Here is a 19976-nt window from a genome sequence, read left to right as displayed (position 1 = left end):
AATGGTTCTATGCAGATTATTAGAAATGGGCTAGTCCAGGTGCGAGAGTTAGCCGAGAAGAGGCTAGATATAATGGGCCAAGCAGTGTTTAAAAGAAAAAAAAATACACCAAGCAAATGCGAGAGTAGAATGACCTCTGTCTGCAGAGAGCAGATCGTGTGACCATGGTCAGGAGACAGAACCTTTTCCGAACTCAAAGAGAGAACCATTGAAATATTTTATTAGAGGGGAGTGAGAAAATGCCATCCATTTTAGGTATATGGAAAAAGAACTAAAGGAAAAGAGAAACCGAAGCAAGCAGAGCAGGTAGAAACTAGTATATCTGCCTGGCCCCCAAGCAGCCAGGGACGACAGAAGATTGGAATGAATTGTAGTGTGGTACCCAGAATCAACGGGAATCGCTGATAGGTCCAGTGACGTGGGAAATAAGGATATATGCACTCACTAGCATATATCCAAACGTGTGCATACACAATTGATTGAAATAAAATCCTTTTTGATTATTTTGAAAAAAAAATCGTAGTGCATGGGAGGTATATGACATGCTTCAGCAAGGAAAAGAACTTGCTGCCGAGTGTGACAAGGTGAGTTTGACTCCAGGCACCCACATGGTAGAGGGAGAAAGCCAACTGCAGCAAGTTGTCCTCTGACCTCTGTTTTAATGTGGTGACACCCACCTCACTGGTCTGCCCACACACATTTAAAAATGAGTACTTATAAAACTTAAAAGAGAAGATATTATAGGAAGTCCTTTCCAGGGCAATTAGGTAGAGAAAGAAATAAAAAGCATTCAGATCAGAAAAGCAGAAATGAAAGGCATATGGTTTGCTGGCGACAGAATCTTATGACTGAAGAAATACAGGTCATTCACACTCATGCACACACCTGTATATGAACACCCATACATGCACAGGCACACACACCTGTGCACACTCCCACACACATAAACTTGTTAGAACAAATTAACTAATTCAGTCTGGGAATGGTGGCACACCCTTTTAATCCTAGAAGTCAGAGACAGACTGTACTCAGTAAGTTTAAAGCCAGTCCGGTTTACATAGTGAGCTCCAGGACAGCCAGAGCTACACAGAAAGACCCTGTCTCAGCAAGAACTTTAAGTCTTCAAAGAAAGAAATTGAAGAAGACACCATAGAATGGAAAGATCTCCATGCTCTTGGACAGGTAGAATTAACATAGTAAAAATGGCAGTCTTAGCAAAAGCAATCTACAGATCCAAAATCCCAGCAAAATTCCTCACATACCTCAAAAGAACGGTACTCAACTTCATATGAAAATTCAAAAATATAGCCAAAACAGTCCTGTACTATAAAGGAATTTCTGGGGGCGACACAATCCCTGACATCAAACTCTACTACAGAGCTACAGTGCTGAAAACAGCCTGATATTGGCATAAAAACAGACAGGAGGATCAATGGAATCAAATCAAAGATCTGTATATCAATCCACATACCTACAGACACCTGACTTTTGACAAAGAAGCAAAAAATATCAAATAGAAAAAAGAAAACATATTTTAAAAATGGTGCTAGCATAACCGAATATCAACATGTGCAAGAATGAAAATAGATCCATATCTATCACCATGCACAAGACTCAAGTCTGAAGGGATCAAAGACTTCAACATAAAACCAACTACACTGAGCCTCACAGAAGAAAAAGTGGGAAGTACACTTGAACACATTGGCACAGGAGACTGCTTCCTAAATGTAACTCCAGTACCACAGACACTGAGAGAAATAATTAATAAATGGGACCCCCTGTAAACAAAGGATATGGTCAACAAGACAAAACAACAGCCTACAGAATGGGAAAAGATCTTGATCAATCCCACATCAGACAGAGGGCTGATCTCTAAAATATACAAAGAATGCAAGGAATTGATCACCAAAAGAATAAATAATCCAATAAAAAATGGGTTATAAACCTAAACAGACAACTCTCAACAGTAGAATTTAAAATGGCTCAAAGAAAGTTAGGGAAATTCTCAACATCCTTAGCCATAAGAGAAATGCAAATCAAAACAACTCTGAGTTTCTATCTTAACACCTGTCAAAATGGCGAAAATCACAAACACTGATGACAGCTTATGCTGGAGAGGATGTGGGGTGAAGAGAACATTCCTGCATTGCTGGTGGGAGTGCAAACTGGTACAGCCACTTTGGATATCAGTATGGCTATTTTTCAAAAAATTAGGAAATAACCTACCTCAAGACCAGCAATATACTTTTGGTTATATACCCAAAGGATGCTCAATCGTACCAAAAGAACATGTACTCAACTATGTTTGTAGCAGCATTATTTGTCATAGCCAGCACCTGGAAACTACCTAGATGCCCCTTGACTGAAGAATGGATAAGAATAATGTTGTATAATAGAACCTTCATCTGGCGATGGATGGAGATAAAGACAGAGACCCACATTGGAGCAATGGACTGAGCTCCCAAGGTCCAAATGAGGAACAGAAGGAGGGAGAACATGAGCAAGGAAGTCAAGACCACAAGGGGGGTACCCACCCACTGAGACGGTGGGGCTGATCTATTAGGAGATCACCAAGGCCAGCTGGACTGGACTGAAAATGCATGGGATAAAACTGGACTCACTGAATATGGTGGACAATGAGGGCTGCTGAGAAGCCAAGGACAATGGCACTGAGTTTTCACCCCACTGCATGTACTGGCTTTGTGGGAGCCTAGCCGGTTTGGATGCTCACCTTCCTAGACCTGGATGGAGGGGGGAGGACCTTGGACTGCCCATAGGGCAGGGAACCTTGACTGCTCTTTGGACTGGTGAGGGAGGGGGAAGAGAAGTGGGGTGTGGGGAGTAGGGGAAGGGGGAGGGAAAAGGGAGGCGGGGAGGAGGCACAAATTTTTAATTAAAATAAAATTTAATAAAAATATTCTTCAATAAAAAAAAGAATAATGTGGTATATTTACACAATGGAGTACTACACAGCGGAAAAAATAATGACATCTTGAAATTGGTGGGCAAATGGATGGATCTTGAAAACATCCTATTGAGTGAGGTAATCCAGACCCAGAAAAATAAATATCATATGTAATCACTCATAAATTGCTTGTAAACATAAAACAAAAAAACAGCTTATAATTCACAATCCCAGAGATCCTAGACAACAAAGAACACCCTAAGAGAGACATAAATTGATCTAATCTATATGGGAAGTAGAAAAAGAAAAGATCTCCTTAGTAAATTGGGAGCATGGGGATCACGGGGGAGGGTAGAAGGGGAGGGGAATAGACAAAAATATATAGCTCAATAAGAACAATTTTTTAAAAAAATAAAAATAAAATGCATGCTCCACCTACAAACTAAAAAAAGACCCTGTCTCAGAAGAATGAAAGGAAGGGAGGGAAAGGAAACAAAGGGAGGGAGGGAAGAGAAAGAAAGAGAGGGAAGAGGGAAAGAAAAACATAGAAAGAGAAGACTGAGAACAAGAAGGAAGAAAGAGAAAAGCAGAGAGAGAAAAAGGAAGGAGGAGAGGAAAAAAGAGAGAGAGAGAAGAGAGGAAAAGAGAGAGAGAGAAAGAGAGAGAGAGAGAGAGAGAGAGAGAGAGAGAGAGAGAGAGAGAGAGAGAGAGGCTAAGAAGCTAAGACAGTTTCATTTACAATAGCTGTCAAAGATAAATTTCACCAAAAGCTTAGGGCCATATACACAGAAAATTTTAAGCTTTAGTGAACTGATGTTAAGAAACCACTGCTCCTTTTCAAACCCACTGTAATGTCAGTCCAGCTGAACAGTTTCTGCTTTCCAAAGCCCACTGGAGATCCCTTTATCACTTCTGCCTTTTAGCCAGAAGGATGGGTACATTCTTCAAAGCTTTCAATATGGCAGCAAACCCCAAACCCCAGGTAAGCCATCTTCCATGCTGGTACCAGTCAGACCCCTTCAAACCCTTCAGCGGGTTACTTGACTCCATGAGAATTTTTAAACAGCTCTATGTCTTGTTTCAGTTGTTTGTATAGGTCTTGCCTCTTTTACTATGTTATAACTATCTCAGGACAAAAATTATGTACCTTTCATTGTTGTTCCCCTGCAAATCATAAAACATATCTTGAGTATACAAGGCTTTAAGAAAAGGTCAGTGGGGGCTGGAGAGATGGCTCAGTGATTAAGAGCGTTGCCTGCTCTCCCAAAGGTCCTGAGTTCAATTCCCGGCAACCACATGGTGGCTCACAACCATCTGTAATGAGGTCTGGTGCCCTCTTCTGGCCTTCCAGCATACACAGAGACAGAACATTGTATCCATAATAAATAAATAAATATTTAAAAAAAAAAAGAAAGAAAGAAAAGAAAAGGTCAGTGATGAACAGTCTTAATTAGAATAAGTCATTGTTCGGGATACTAGCTTGTAAATTCACAGGGTTATCTCTTCTAGGTTAGTGATGATGATCTTAACCAAACTGCTTTCCTTTGAGTGCACATAGACAATCTGAAAGACTGTATTACAAGGGAGAAACAAATATCCATCCCTTGAGCAAAGAGAGGTTTTATGGTGCGTCATGAAAAATCAAAGCACAGTAATAGATGTGCCAACAAGACTTCTCAAGTCATGGTTTAGTGGAAATAGTGTTTTACTTCCTAGTCCTAGGTCCTAACTTCCTTCTCAAGTACTTAAACTAGCTGTTCTGTTGGCTTTGTTTCTAGATTACACTGACAACCATTGGCTATGGAGACAAAACGCCCCTAACTTGGCTGGGAAGATTGCTCTCTGCAGGCTTCGCACTCCTTGGCATTTCTTTCTTTGCACTTCCTGCTGTGAGTATCTTTGCAACAAGAAAGCAGCTTCAATTGGGCCCTCAAGGCTTCCTGGAGTGAGCCCTCTGCACTTCTGTGTTCCTAGGAATGGATCTCTCTCATTGACCAATAGGATTCTTCCAATAAAAAACGATGACTTTTCTAAAAGCATCCAGGTGTATGGTGGAGAGAATATGGACCAGAGTCTTCATACCGGCTAAGTCTGTATAAACAATAATTCAGATTCTTTCAGTCAACATGCCACTAATACATTTGGAATGTTTAGAAAGATTTAAAGATAGCTTCATTTAAATTAATTACTGCAATTTGCTTTATAACGTACACAAATGGAAAGATGGATGTGCACACAAGTTCATTCCTCTTCCTGAACACTTGAATGAAAAACATCTGACCTTAAGTCTTGTAAATGTGTCAGATGATTTATTCCTGTGTCACAGCCATTGATTTTTTTTCTTAATGAGCAGTTTCTGCATTTCGTCAGAATGAAAAACACATTTATCTCCCTCCAAGCTTCTGACTAGTTTTTCTTCAATGGGAGAAGCTGGTAACTTTAGCCTCTCGTTTCGTTAATGGACATGACATTACCGTTTACCTTTTCCCTCCGGACATCATTTTTGTCCACTCCATCTAAACTGGGCATCAGGAAGCCAACAGTAAAGAATGGGAGTCCAGCTTCAGGAGGTGCACCTAAGGAAAACAGTCTCATCCCGGCTCCAAGCTAGGCCATGCCATGTGCAACCTCTGTCAGACTGAAACCTGAGATCACATGCCAGAGAAAGCTGAACACATGGGGGTCAGACAAGGATTTTCGGTACCCAAGACTTTAGCTCTCAGTGCTTACTCTTTGACTGCAAGAGACCTCAGAGGGCACGCTTGTTCTTCCCACACCCAGGAATCACTCTTGACTAGCCAGATGGCTCAGGCCCAGACCACCCAAAGCCATGGCAAAGGGACTGCCCAGCCTGTGCCCAGTCTTGTAAAGCGCACCTCACTTTGAGCGATGCAGTGAGCTAGGAGTACCATGGCAGGATACCACAGACTATTATAGGTCATCAACAGTAGAAATTTCTCTTGGGGGTTCTTGAAGGCCAGATACGCAGATCCAGATCCAGATCCAGATATTAGCAGGGTGAGGCCCTTCTGAGAGCCTGGAGATAGAGAATACCGTTCCAAACCTCAGTCTTTGTGGTAGAGAGTGTCTTTACAACATTTATATCTAAATTATCTGATAAGGACATCATTTGTATGCTTAGGACCCATCCTAATGATGTCATCTTAACCCCAGATGACCTCTGGTGAGGACCCTCACTATCTTCAAATAAGTCACATTCTAAAGTACTGGGCAGCACATGAACTTGAGGAGACACAATTGAGCTCAGTGATTTTTTTTTCCTGGTATGTTTCTTCCATGAAATAATGGAGGAAGAATTAACTCCAGATAAGTACTGGGCAGAACAATGTAATAATGTAAATCAAGTGATTAATATGCAGAAAACAAAAACACTTCCCTTCATTTGCAAAACTGTAGAAGTGTGTGGTGGTGCAGACCTTTAATCTCAGAGGCAGGCAACTCTCTGAGTTCAACTCCAGTCTGGTCTGCAGAGAGAGTTCCTGGACAACCAGGGCTATGCAGAGAAAAACCTGTCTAGAAAAACAGCAACAACAAAAGTTTCCTGATGCAAAATGGTAATATAAGACAGATCGAGAGCAGAATTTTCCACATCCACATCTTGTAGTTGTGTGATGTGTTTTATTTTGTTTTTGGAGACAGGGTTCTCTGCGTAGCCCTGGCTGTCTCAGAACGGGCTCTAGCCTGGTCTACAGAGTTCCCACCCCCAACCCAAAGTCAGTTCCTATAGCTGGCTCAACAACCCAGAAAAGAACAGAGAATAGATCATCAGATTCCCTGCAGCAAAATACCTTTGGAAACAGTGAGTCTTGTGTTTATTCCCCAAAAGTAATGGCATAGAATACCTGCTGTTTTTATTTCACGGAGATAAATGAACTGTTAAATAGAAGCCAGCATAACAGATACTGCATGGGAACAGGTGTTGGAAGACTAAGAGCAAGGGCAGGAAATGCAAATCTACAAGAAGCAAGCAGAGATGAGTGTTCAAAGTGTGTGATGACTTGGGGGTCAGTTAGAGTCAGAGTCAGTCCCCCTCTATGAAACGCAAGGATCCTATAATGAAACTCTGAACCTTCCAGGGAGGTCAAACTATGTTTTTATGTGAGGTTACAGATCAGAGGCTAAGCAGTCATTCACGGGAATGTTTCCAATAAAACTTTGCCATTTTTATATGCAAATTAAGTTCATCTATGTTAGAAATCTGTAAAATGTGTTTGCACTAAACAGAACATTTCCTAACAATGCCAAGAAACGCAGCCTCTATTGTGAAACATTTGACCGTGGTCTCCCCAAAGGTCCTGGGTTGTCATTTTGTCTTCTATTCCTACTAACAGTGCAGCCTGATTGAAATTTTGAGAGCATTTTGCCAGGAAAGTGTGCTTGTTAGCATTACTATTGCTGACCAAACCATGACCAAAAGCACCTTGGGAAAGAAAGGGTTTATTTTGCTCACTCACAGAATGCTTAATTGTTGATCACCAAAAGCAGAGTCAGGAACTCAAGCAAGGCAGGAACCTGGAGGCAGGAGCTCATGAAGAGGCTGTGGTGGATGCTGCTAATTGCCTGGTTCCCTAAGGCAGAGCTTGCTCTCTGCTTTCTTATAGAAGCCAGGACAGCCCAGGGATAGCACCACCCATAACAGACCGGGAAATTCCCATTACTCACTAGTAATTATGAAAATTCCTACAAGCTTCTCTAGAACCCCATCTTCTGGAAGTATAATTAATAGAGTTTCCCTCCTCTCAGAGGTCTTTAGCTTGTATTAAATTGACATAAAGTTCTTCAGCACAATTGACCCCTTGTCAACTTGACACATAAACAACTCCGCATTAAGCCAAACCTTTCCTTTCTTATTCATCCCCAAGATTATACATTGATATTGATATTACACTATATAACATCTTCAAACTTAAAAGTGCTATAGTCTTACAAATTCAAACACTTTGAAACTTCAGTCTCTTTTAAAAAGTCCAAAAACTGTTTTAAAATCCAGAAGATCTTAACTATAGATGCCTATAAAATCAAAAATAAACAAAATACTTTCTTACTTCCAGAGTGAATAGCCAGGGTATAGTCATAATTTGAAGAAAGCAAAACCAAATTGCAAATGTGCAAATAATTTAATAGCCAATGTCTGGGTTCCACTCACGATCTTCCAGACTCCTCCAAAGAGCTTGGGTCACTTCTCTAGCTCTGCCCTCTGGAGCACACACAGCCTGTCTTCTAGGCTCCAGCTGGCTCCACTCCATGGCTGCTGCTATTGTTGGTGGTCATCCCAAGAAGTCCCTTGGTACAACTGGGCTGCACGTTCACCAGTAGCCTCTCCTGGGCTCTCTTTGGGGATTCCTTCCTTGTCATACAATGTCAACCCCAGCTGTTCTCCATGACCGTTCCATGCCTTCAAAACCAAGACCAACTGGGTGACTCTTACACTGCCAAGCATGGCTGTCAGGATGAGATGGAACCTTGGCTGCCTCTGGAACACAGCTTCTGTGGCTGACTCTGAGGAAACACTCCCCAGGAGACTTCACCTCAAAAATGTTGGTCTCTTCTTAATCACAGCTCATCCTTTACCCCCAGCTACTCAGCATCCATTGTCCCAGCAAAGCAAAGGCTTCACTTCAGTAGCTCTGGTCCTCTTGTTAATCACAGCTGAGTCCTCAGCCGCAGATAACCAGGCCCCGCAGACTGTCCAGTAGAATCTTTGCCTCCTCTGAGACTTTAGAAGCCAGGCCTCCATCATCTGCATTGTTCTCAACAGTCTTATCTTCCAAGCTCCTATAGATCAGCTTACCGAGCTCTCAACACTCAATGGGTTTTCTAGGCCAGATTTCCACAGTCCTTTCCCAGTCCTCCTCAGAACAACACGGTCAGGTCTGTCACAGCAATACTCGCTGTCCTGGTACCAACTTCTTCTGTTCTGTTGCTGTGAAGAGATACCGTGCCCAAGGCAATTCTTATAAAGGAAAGCGTTTTATCAGGGACTTGCTATTAGCTTCAGAGAGGGTGAGTCCATTGTCACTGTAGCAAGGAGCATGGCGGCAAGTGTGGCACTGGAACAGCAGCAGAGAGCTACATCCTGATCCCCAAGCAGAAAGAAAGAGAGTCTGGGCCCGGCATTGACTTTTTCAACCTCACAGCCCACCCCCAATGACACACTTCCTCCAACAAAGGCCACACCTTCTAATCCTCCAATAGTGCCTCTCCCTGATGACTACGCCCTCAAATATAAGAATCTATAGGGGCATTCTTACTCAAACTACCACAAGAAGTTTGAAGAGGATTGTAAGCCTTTCCTCTTTGAAGGTCCTGCAGCCAGGAAACTCAGTGATCATGGTTTCCTGTGTTACCTTGACAACAGAAGGTCTCTGTTGCACCTTACAGGGTCAATAGGCCACTTATCCCAAGCTTCACTGTAGCCCACCCCTCTCTAGCTCCCTCCATCCCTAGGCTACTGAGCTTCTTCAGGCCAACCTGACTTCTTCATAGCAACCTTACACACTGATCTTACTCCCTCCTCCTGCGGGATACCCTAGCTATGAGTGGCTATTATTATGAAGAAATTGACCTTTATGGAGATTGAATTCTTTTACATATCTAGCTGGTTTAACTCCAACACAACTGGATCTGCTTGACTTGAAATGTTAATTATTCCACAAACACGTTTGCTACTATCTTCAATCATTAAAAATATTAGCAAAGATGTTTTCAATGTTTGATAATATATTACAAATACTAAAATACATTTTAGCCAGGCAGTTGTGGCGCGTGTCTTTAATCCCAGCACTTGTGGTGCGCGTCTTTAATCCCAGCACTTGGGAGGCAGAGGCAGGTGGATCTCTGTGAGTTTGAGACCAGCCTGATCTATAAGAGCTAGTTCCAGGACAGGCTCCAAAGCAACAGAGAAACCCTGTCTCAAAAAATATATAGATAGATAGATAGATAGATAGATAGATAGATCAATATATAAATGTTAATATGTTACAAATATGATCAAATATAAACAAAAAAGATAGCAAAATATAAAAAAGCATCAAAAGTCAGCATAGTTTGGTTGCCATGCTGAGGGTGCAAACTGGGCTCCTTAAGGTTGAATGATCAGGAGAGGTAAACATTTTAAATTTTTTTCAAGGTATTTTTCCCCACTTGGTATTTATGTCACATATTAGTCTAGAATCAAACATTAAAAACTAAAATTTTAATTCTTGTTAGTCTAAAAAAAATTAGTGAAAATCACTTTTGTAAGATTTGCCTCTACAAAGGGTTGGGGAATGAATGAGATCAAGATACATTATGTGGAAAACACATAGAATAAATGAATTTTATAAAAAAAAGATTTTGCACCTAGTGTTGCCAGTATTTAAAGAGTTGTGTACATATTGAAAGATGAAGCCATGTTACATCTGTGTGTATAAATCATGAATGACCGGCTTAAAGACACTGAACTGCATGTGACTAGAGGCAGATGTAGACATAACAAGACAGCAAGCAGGGCTGGCTAATAACTGCTGGAACATATAGACATGTAGCAAACAGTCACCAGTTCTAAGAAATGCCAAGTGATTTTCAGTACATGTTATCTTGCTTTATAGATATTAAATTGTACTGTGTAGGACCTGCATCCACTTTCAAAAGAGAGGTAACTCTCATACACTGTGCTTAAAAATGATAGCTATTGCCGTTAACCCAATGTGTATAAAAACCTGAATTATGTTCAGAGCAAGTAATACACAAATATTCACTCTATAGGTATAATACATATCATAAAGATTTTTTTATTCTCTCCTGTATGTTTATGCTTAATGGGAAATGAAGTTAGAGGAAAAATCAGGCAGTCAGTCAGTCTTTCTCAAATAGCCTCATTTAACCAAAAAATAAAAAATAAAAGATCTGGAAGAGGGGAGCATTTGTGATACCAACTGGGGGAAAGATTATTTAAATCTATAAGCCAGACCATCCAAAGCTGGTTTTTATAAAGCTTAGCTTGTGTAACCACAGCCTGTATGAGATGGAGACATGAAACAATATAAGAGCTACACTGAAGGCAGAGATAGAAAACAGAACCCATGATTTAATTGCTCGTTTCAGGACACAGTTATTTATCTTAATTAATAATAGAGGAGGGCACTGCATACTAGTAGCAAATGGTATTATTCTACAATTCTGTATTTTAAACACAATTGCATTGCTTACTGTCTGGTTATTGTCACCAATGGCTTAGAATTGTGAAATCTCAAGATAAGATGAAAGACTACCTAAAGCCCCAAAATATCTCAGCAGAGTCCCGTGGCCAAGACTTAATGCTTTCTAGAGATAAACAGAAACCCTTTTCCAGGAGGTACCATCTTTTACCTGACAAAGGGTACACAGTGGGCTTTTCTTACCTGCAGAAGATACTGACTTAGCGCTTAGAAGATACCCATCTCTAACTTAAGGGTGAGACTCCTAGAAGCTTAATAAAAGGCTAATAATTTATAGCTAGCAAGCAAAATGGACCGACTTGAAAGCAGCGGAGCTCCCAGTGTCGTGCTAATGAAGTCAAGAGCATAAACAAAGACTGAATTTAGCAAGCTCTGAATGTGAACAAAATGTTGAGACAAAAGGCATCTTGATTTCACAAATGTCGGACCTACACAAACTGAAAGGAGAAGCAAACATCAAAGAACCAGAATTTTTGCAGTTCAAGATATTAAGAATGAAGCCAGGTGGTAGTGGTGGTGCATGCCTTTAATCTGAGTCCAGGCGGGAGACAGAGGATCTCTGTGAGTTCAAAGCCAGCCTTGTCTACAGAGCCAATTCCAGGACAGCCAGGACTATACAGAGGAACCCTGTCTCAAAAGACCTAAAAATATTAAAAAAAAAAAAAAAAAAAGTAATAGTAAGTGAAAAGAAATCAAATTAGCAACAACAACAAGACACCTGGGTTTAGAAATGACTCAGCAGTTGAGAACACCCACTGTTCTCATAGAAGACCTGGATTCAGTTCCCCAGCACCCATACCCAGGAACTTGCAACCACTCTCATGTTCGGTTCCAGGAGATCTGACTCTGTCTTCTGAAATCCTCTTACCTGCACACACGCATGCACAAACACATACTTTAAAATAAATCTTTAAAAGAACATAAAACAAACCAAAAACTGAAGAAGGTATGTTAATCTCACCAACCACAAATTTCAAATAGGTGAACCAAACCAAAAAAGAAAAGAAAAGAAAGAGAAAAATAAGACATGCTGAAAGTACCATATTAAAACTGAGAGAAGAGTTTTTCAAGGAGTCACGGTTTGTTTGTTTGTTTGTTTGGTTGATTGGCTGGAGGCTGTTGGTTTGTTGTTATTGTTGTTGTTGTCATACAGACGGGTAAAACCTACAACTCTAAAACTGAGAACCCATCTTTAAGGTCCTCAGCTGGAATCAGTCTGAACCTCACCTCTATCCTCCCCAATTTTGTGTATGATGAATGTACCATCCCAGAGTCTTATCAATGCTAAAAGTAGCTACATGTCTATAGCAGTAAGACTTTAAATCTCCCAAATTTAAACCCCAGTCCAGTCCAAAGCAGAGTTCACACCTCTAAATTCTATCACTTAATATCACTTGAATTTAGTGATCATTTCTCTTCCTAATTATGATGCTTTTTATGATACCAGAAATCAATTAATGATAATGTTCAGTTGATTTACTACAGAACAAGACTCGTAATCTTCAGCCAGTATTACCCAACAGCTTGTTACTCCCTGGAAGTGTTAGAACAAAGTCATATAGAGTTTTTTTTTATAAGTAACGTGTTTATGGGCAACATATTACATAATGTTTGTCTTTTTGTAGATTCATTTTAGAGATCTTTAAAATGGTATTATTTTGTATTTTGTTCCAGGGCATTCTTGGCTCAGGTTTTGCATTAAAAGTACAGGAACAGCACCGCCAGAAACATTTTGAGAAAAGAAGGAACCCAGCTGCCAACCTCATTCAGGTAAATGTCAGCGTGATGGGGAGATGGCAACATCTATCTCTCCAGAAGTGCTTGCTCGGTCATTTTCTAGTTACCATGCTTCATTGCTTCCTAGAGTTACTTACTGTTCTGTGCTAAAAATAAATAAATAAATAAATATAAATAAATAAATAAAAAATTAAAAAATAAACATAAAAAAATAAAGTCAAACCTTAATGAACAACCCAGAGTTTGAGCTGGTGTTGTCGCTCTCCCAAACAACAACAAAGTATGTTTTTCAGAAAATGGACTGTGTGCTGTTCAGATTAATTAAGCATTATCACAAACCCTGTGCAGAGGTTGCCAGCCCTGCCACTCCTGGAAGGACCCTAATTCACTTTATGAATCGCTGTGTGAAACATAATTGGTCATTAAGTGATGGAACAAAGGCAGCACCGTTCCTGGAATTCCCATGACTTTCTCTAGCCCGTTCTTTCCTTCTGTTGTGAAAACCATACAAGGTTTAGAATGTTGAGGTTTAGTGTCTGTGGAATTACTTTTCATGTCTTGTAGGGACATGGCCTGAAGTGCATTAGATATTAGAGGGTATATATATATATTAGGTAATAAACATATTGTGTGACGCTAGTTCATCATACATCGAGTTTGTGTTAGCATTTCATTTTCTTTCCAACAACTCAGGATTTGTGTTAACGTTTTACTAAATTATTTCTAAAATATATTTTCCCCAGATCAAGGATCTGAAGTGAACATTTCACAATGAACACACTAGTCCTGAAATCCCAAGTTATCTCCTCTCCTTAGAAGCAGCTGAAGCCCCAGACTTTGAACCTGGAGTTGCTGAGACGCAAATATGAGGGACTCGGAGAATTGTTTACAGGCAAATGTAGCGAGTGCATTGCTTTAAGTTAGATCTCAGCTTTGAGTGGCTGAATTACTTGGTTGTAACCACTGTAAACTGTCCCATTAGCCTTTGCCTAGGTCTGTGGGATGCCTTACTTCCAACAGAAATGGAGCTCTGAAAGGGGGGGGGGGTGAGTGTGTAGCTTAGGTCTATCTTAAAGGAAATCTGTAGCTGATGACTAAATTGGATTTAAACAGAACGCTATTTTACAACCGCTTACGAGAAACGGGCCATTGGGTGTGAATTTCAAGGCAAACCACTGACAGTCACAATTTTCCCAATGGTTTAAAAGAGAAATAAAGGCCCGAGAGATGGCTCAGCAGGGAAGAGCACTGGTTGCTCTCCCAGAAAACCCTGGTTCGAATCCCAGCACCTCCATGATTACTCAGGTAGGTCTGTCACTATAGTCTCAGTAACTTGACACCCTCCACTGGCTTCTGCAGGAAACGTGCACCCACATGATACACAGACATACATTCAGGCATAGCATCCATACACATGAAAATAAATTAATAAAACTCTTTTTAGAAGATGACGAATAAAAACAGTAAAAATACTTTCTTGATGAAAAGGTCCTTAAGTTAATAGTAGCTTAAGCACCATAGCCAGGAGCTAGGAATATTGTTTAATGATGAGATTTTCCCTGGCATGTATGAATTCTTAGTTGAATCTCCAGTATTGGGAAGTCTGGAACCAAGCAATGATCCCATAATGACAGAAGTGCACAGTACTGGCACACAAAAAGTCTCACTACTCTCCATCTGCAAACATCTTCACTGAGGCGCATGCTCTCAGATTTCTTCAGATTCGTCCTCTTTACTATCTTTACCTCCATCTTCCTTCACTCTAGAACAGCTCCCACCATTTGTTCAAAGGGCTCCCAGAATCCCACTGAGCAACAAGCCCTGCATATGTATAGAACCAATAAACCATCTCCCGGATATTAAAGCTCCTAGAACCTGAGCTGTTCTGCCGAGAAGCAAACTTTTGCCAGCTCTCCCGTGTACATCAGCTGTGACAACACAGAGTTGTGCTGCCAATACAGTAGCCACCAGCTCCGCGTTGCTATCAAAGCTAAGCGAAGTCAAGATTAAAAAGTGATTTCTAGACACTTATCAAATGTTCGGTCCCTTTAAGGAGCCGTGAGCTGCCATGGCACATTGAACCTACCTCTAAGAAGCATGGCAGGGACTTTCCTCAGCTGCTGTGTTCTTGTCAACTACTGAATCGTGAGGAACAGTTCTCAACCGAGCTTCAAAACAAATTGGTTTTCGTGCAGCAAATCATTAGAGAAGTGGAATTTATGTCTGTCCCCAAAGTGAAACAATCTATAACAGGTGGAGATGCCAGCTAAACAGTTTAGCTCAGAGGCCTTGAACTCCGTTTTGTACAACTTGATTGTGTAACATATATTGTGATTAGAAAGTGCACTTGTAAAATTAAAGCAATTGCAGGGGGAAGTTAGGAATTTTGCTTAAAATTCCCAATTGTTTGTGGCAGGAAAGAGCACAAACTACACGATTTAAAATGTTTAAGAATACCTTAAAATCTATGCTTAGTATCAGGAATCAAAAATCGAACTTGAGGGCTGGGCAGTGGTAGTGCACACCTGTAATGCGAGCACTCGGGAGGCAGAGGCAGGTGGATTTCTGTGAGTTTGAATACAGTCTGATCTACAAAATAGTCAGAGCTGTTACACAGAGAAACCCTGTCTCGAAAATGCAAAAACAAGATTGAATTTGATGAGGTGGGAAGTAGCTGCCCCCTCATTCCAATGAAATTTAATTATTGATTCTGGGTAGCAATAGCATGATATTTATTTGCCTGTTGTGTCTCCTTCATGTAGTCTGAACAGAATCCAAGGAGTTAGGCTTTGGCTAGACATGGTAGAAATCTATTTTTTTTAATTTAGACATGAATTTTTTAAGGATCAAGTAGGTTGAAAAGCAAGCTTTGGTTGCTGATCCTTTCATTCCTTACCCCATAAACCTGCAGGTACGCTGTTTATACATAGCATTGAGATCAAAGGCAATTTCATTTGTGTTAAGGCTGAACCACTCTCTTGCCACCGCGGCGAGTGAGATGCTCAAAGTGCTTTGTCATTTGGTTGGTGAAAGAACTAAATTAACCAAAATCTCAAGGATTTAGAAAAAAAAAAAAAAGTTGAAAAGCCCAGAAGCTCACAGCAAACTTAGCTGTGTCAATATCTTTGTATGACTCTTTTAAATTAACGTTTCAAGTGGAGGAGTCTGGGAAACGAAATCAGCTCTCGGTAACATTCTGAATACCTGCCCAAATGTCACAACTTTTATTAATAATGCCTAAGACTCACAGAGTCTTTTACAGTTTGCAGAGTGCTTCCAACACATCATATCACATGATCATCAAGATAAGCCTCTTCATTGCTAGGACTAAATCCTTGCTCTCTGAGTCCAAATCCAATACTCCTTAACTTTATTTTAATTTTGGAAAATCTCATACATATATACAATGTTCTTGATCAGATCCACCCCCCACTCCCTTCTTCTTACTCACCCTGCTCCCCACCAACACATCCATTTCCAACTCTCTTTCTCTTTCTCTCTCTCTCTCTCTCTCTCTCTCTCTCTCTCTCTCTCTCTCTCTCTCACACACACACACACACACACACACACACAACCCATTGAGTCCAATTAGTGATGTCCATATTCGCACCTGGGTCTTCTACTGCGGTCATCTCCACCCAAAGAGAAGGGGTAGGACCTCCTGCCCAGTCCCTGCTGGAATTTTTAAGAGGATTGATCTCCTGTGTGTAATCACAGCTGCTGTGAGTTATTTGCCACCATCATGTCATATTCAGAGGACAGCATTTCGCAGCCCTCCTCCCCATCTTCTGGCGCGTACCCCCTTTCTGCCCCCACTTCTTCAATATTCCCGGAGCCTTGGGGCAGATCAGGGGTAGGGCTCAAAAGTCAACCTTGTGCCCTCCACAGGCATTACCGAGTTTCTGGGCAGGCTCCAAGAGATTCATCAGAGGTCTATAATAGAGGCTTTTTCTGGAAATAATGAACCTGTTCCGTGTGGAGTAAAAACAAAACAACAATTCAGTGAACTTTCGTAAGCTCAGCCCTGACAGAACAGCGAGAGGAAGGCTGCAAGATTATCCTGCCAGAAAGAAGCCAACTGTTCCCAAAGAAAACAGGCTGCACATTGAAGGTTTCGCTTTGCTTAGTGAAATAGCTTGGTCTTGACGCAGACATCCTAAAGGGAGGCTGCCAAACCCTCTGCTAAAGCCCAGTTATACAAGTTGACGTGACCCTTTTCATGCTTCAATCACAGAGAACAGATCACAGATATTAAAACATGAAAGCAAAAAAAAAAAAAAAAAAAAAAAACAGAAGGAAAAACAGGTTTGTGACAGTATCCCAGAAAGTGCAATAAAAAGACAAGAAAGAAAGAAAATCGAGGTTCAAGATCAAACTAACACAGGTACCTCAAAGTACACAGAGTCCAGGGCAACTAAGGAGAGGCTTTTTACCAGGGAAATAGTACGCTGTGATTTTCTAGAACTGGAGGGCAGGAGTAGCCGTAGTAAGACCCCACCAAATGCCTGCGCAATGAACCAAAACCTTCATACCAAGATTATCATGGAGAGACATCAGAATGCTTGTAAAATCAGGCATCTTAAATGCTTTCAGAGCTGAGCATATCCAAAGGGTGAAGAATCAACATGACATCGGTTACCTCACTGGAAACCCAACACTTAGAACTCATGGAAATAAGCCTATTAAGAAGAACGAGTACTTGCAATCTCGCATTCTACACCAAGCCAAACCATTCTAGAATCATTCCAAAAGTCCCAAAATTTATTTACTTGCTGTCTGAGTTTGCTTCCTGTTGCTGTGATAGGGCACTTTGACAAAAAACAATTTGGGGAGGAAAGGTTCACATGTCCCTATCACAGTCCACCATCTAGGGAAGTCAGGGCAGAAACCTGGAGTCAGAAACTGAAGCAGAGGCCATGAAAGAATGCCAACTACCGGCTCTCTCCTCATGGCTTACTCAACTTTCTTTCTTTCTTTCTTTCTTTCTTTCTTTCTTTCTTTCTTTCTTTCTTTCTTTTTTCCTTTCTTTCCCCCTCTCTCTCTCTCTCTCTCATTCTCTCTCTCTCTCATTCTCTCTTTCTTTCTTTCTTTCTTTCTTTCTTTCTTTCTTTCTTTCTTTCTTTCTTTCTTTCTTTCTTTCTTTCTTTCTTTCTTTGTATTTTTAACCTGACTGCAATTTCCCATCCTTCTTCTCCTCCCAACTCCTGTTCCCCCACCCTCTTCACTCTTCCTTCCTTTTAAGGCCAGACCTCCCATGGATGTCAACCAAATAATGCATATCAAGTTGCAGTAAAACCAGACACCTCCCTTTATATTAAGGCTGGACAGGCAACCCAGCATGAATAAAAAGGGTCCCAAAAGCCAGCAAAAGAGTCAGAGACAGCCCTCGCCCCCAGTGTTAGGAGACCCATAAGAAGACCGAAGCACACAACTGTAACATATGTGCAGGGGGCCTAAGTCAGTCCCATGTGGGTTCCCTGGTTGTGAGTTCAGTCTCAGTGAGCGTCTGAGTTTTCTTGTGGTGCCCTTGACCCCTCTGGCTCTTAAAATCCTCCCCACCCATTTCCTCAGGATTCCCTGAGGTCCTCCTAATGTTTGCCTCCGCTTGCTTTCTTATGCCTCCCGGGACTACTTACTTGCCCAGGGGTGGCACCACCCACCGTAGACTGGACCCTTCCATAGCAATTAGTAACCAAGGAAATGCCCTACAGATTTGACTATATGCAGTCTGATGGAGGCATTTTCTCAAGCGAGCATGGTGAGAGCATACAAATGAAAATGGAACTGATAGAGTCCGTGGTACATTTGCTGCTTCTTCAGGAGGGATGAGAAATGCCATAACTTTGTAATGATTAATAAAAGCATATCACAAAATAAAAATAAGACAATAGTAACTGCAAATAAAGCAATATATGCATACATTGTTACATGTGCATGGATGAATATGAAAGAGAAAGTAGTCATAGCACTTAGTGGATAGTCAAACTAGATATTCCCTGGCCCAACATATACACACACAAAATTGAATTACACTGACATCTTTATGCTGGCAAACTGGGAACAATGCTGGCATGGTTGTGAGAACGCAAGCACTAATAACCAAAAATTGAGATATAAAAATGTTGGCAGGATGAGAGAAAGCAAAAATGGAATGTAAGTAGACTATCTTATTGTCTTCCACAGGCAAAAACTGGTTAATAACACCTAAAACTGAAATAGGAGCATAACCCTTCAAAGTAAGAATTCTTAAAAGAAAAAAGGACAATGACCATCTGATTCGTTGACCCACCCATGGATAAATATCAGAAGTCACCTAAGGCAGCACACCACAGAGATGATTGCACATCCATGTTTGCTGTAGCGCTATTCACAATAGAAGATACAGAACCAATCTAGTCCCCATCAACAGATGAATGAATCAGGAAAATGTGATATATGCACACACACACACACATACGTAGATTTTTGTTCAACTATGAAGAATAAAATTATGTCATTTGCAGGGTAAAAAAGGGTGGGACAAGAAATCATCAGTTAAGAACAACAAGCCATACTGCAAGCATAGTCCATATTTAAATAAATAAATCAATAAATATATGTATATCATAAAGGTATACAAGAGACTATTGAGGAGAAGAGGGCAGTCATGGGATGGGCAAGAGCGACAAAGGAGTGTGACGGGAGGCTGAACATGAGCCAAGCACCTGATAGGCGTGCGTGAAGCTGTCATAATGCAGGGCGTTACTGAGTATTATTCATTACTAACATAGAAATTTTATAAGAATTGAAGCGTGTGAAAAGAGAAATGATTGCTGGTTGACAAACTAAGTCTTTTGGAATTGGTCTTCTAAAACACGCCCCTTGAAAATGGAAGTACAGTGTTAGCTTATCTTAGGGTGGTCATCCGAAATATTCTGGGCTAGTTTTAGAAAGAGTCAAACCAGTCATCCTTGTACAACAATACAAACTGAACACTCCCCACATAGAGAACTCCGTGGGCTTTGTACTTTCAACTCAGGACTAAACTTCTGATTTGTTTGCCTGCCTACGCTACCAGAATCACCCAATAAATAGCAAGCTTGACTTTAATTTGCTTTTGGTTAACTTTGCAGTTA

General features: G+C 40.9%; 1 protein-coding gene across 3 annotated transcripts in view; it reads left to right on the top strand.

Annotated features, from left to right (window-relative positions):
- The window catches only part of Kcnq5 (potassium voltage-gated channel subfamily Q member 5), a 516987-nt gene that overhangs the window by 422376 nt on the left and 74635 nt on the right, over positions 1–19976 (top strand). For all 3 annotated transcript variants that reach the window (XM_057794704.1, XM_057794703.1, XM_057794702.1), the window contains exons 6-7: positions 4684–4794; positions 12799–12894. In XM_057794704.1, coding sequence (XP_057650687.1) covers positions 4684–4794; positions 12799–12894 — 207 coding nt within the window. The remainder of the gene's footprint in view (positions 1–4683; positions 4795–12798; positions 12895–19976) is intronic.

Source organism: Chionomys nivalis, chromosome 19 (genome assembly GCF_950005125.1).
Source record: "Chionomys nivalis chromosome 19, mChiNiv1.1, whole genome shotgun sequence".
Lineage (NCBI taxonomy): Eukaryota > Metazoa > Chordata > Mammalia > Rodentia > Cricetidae > Chionomys > Chionomys nivalis.
Note: the sequence above shows the minus strand (reverse complement) of the source record. Positions and strands in the feature narration are given on the sequence as shown.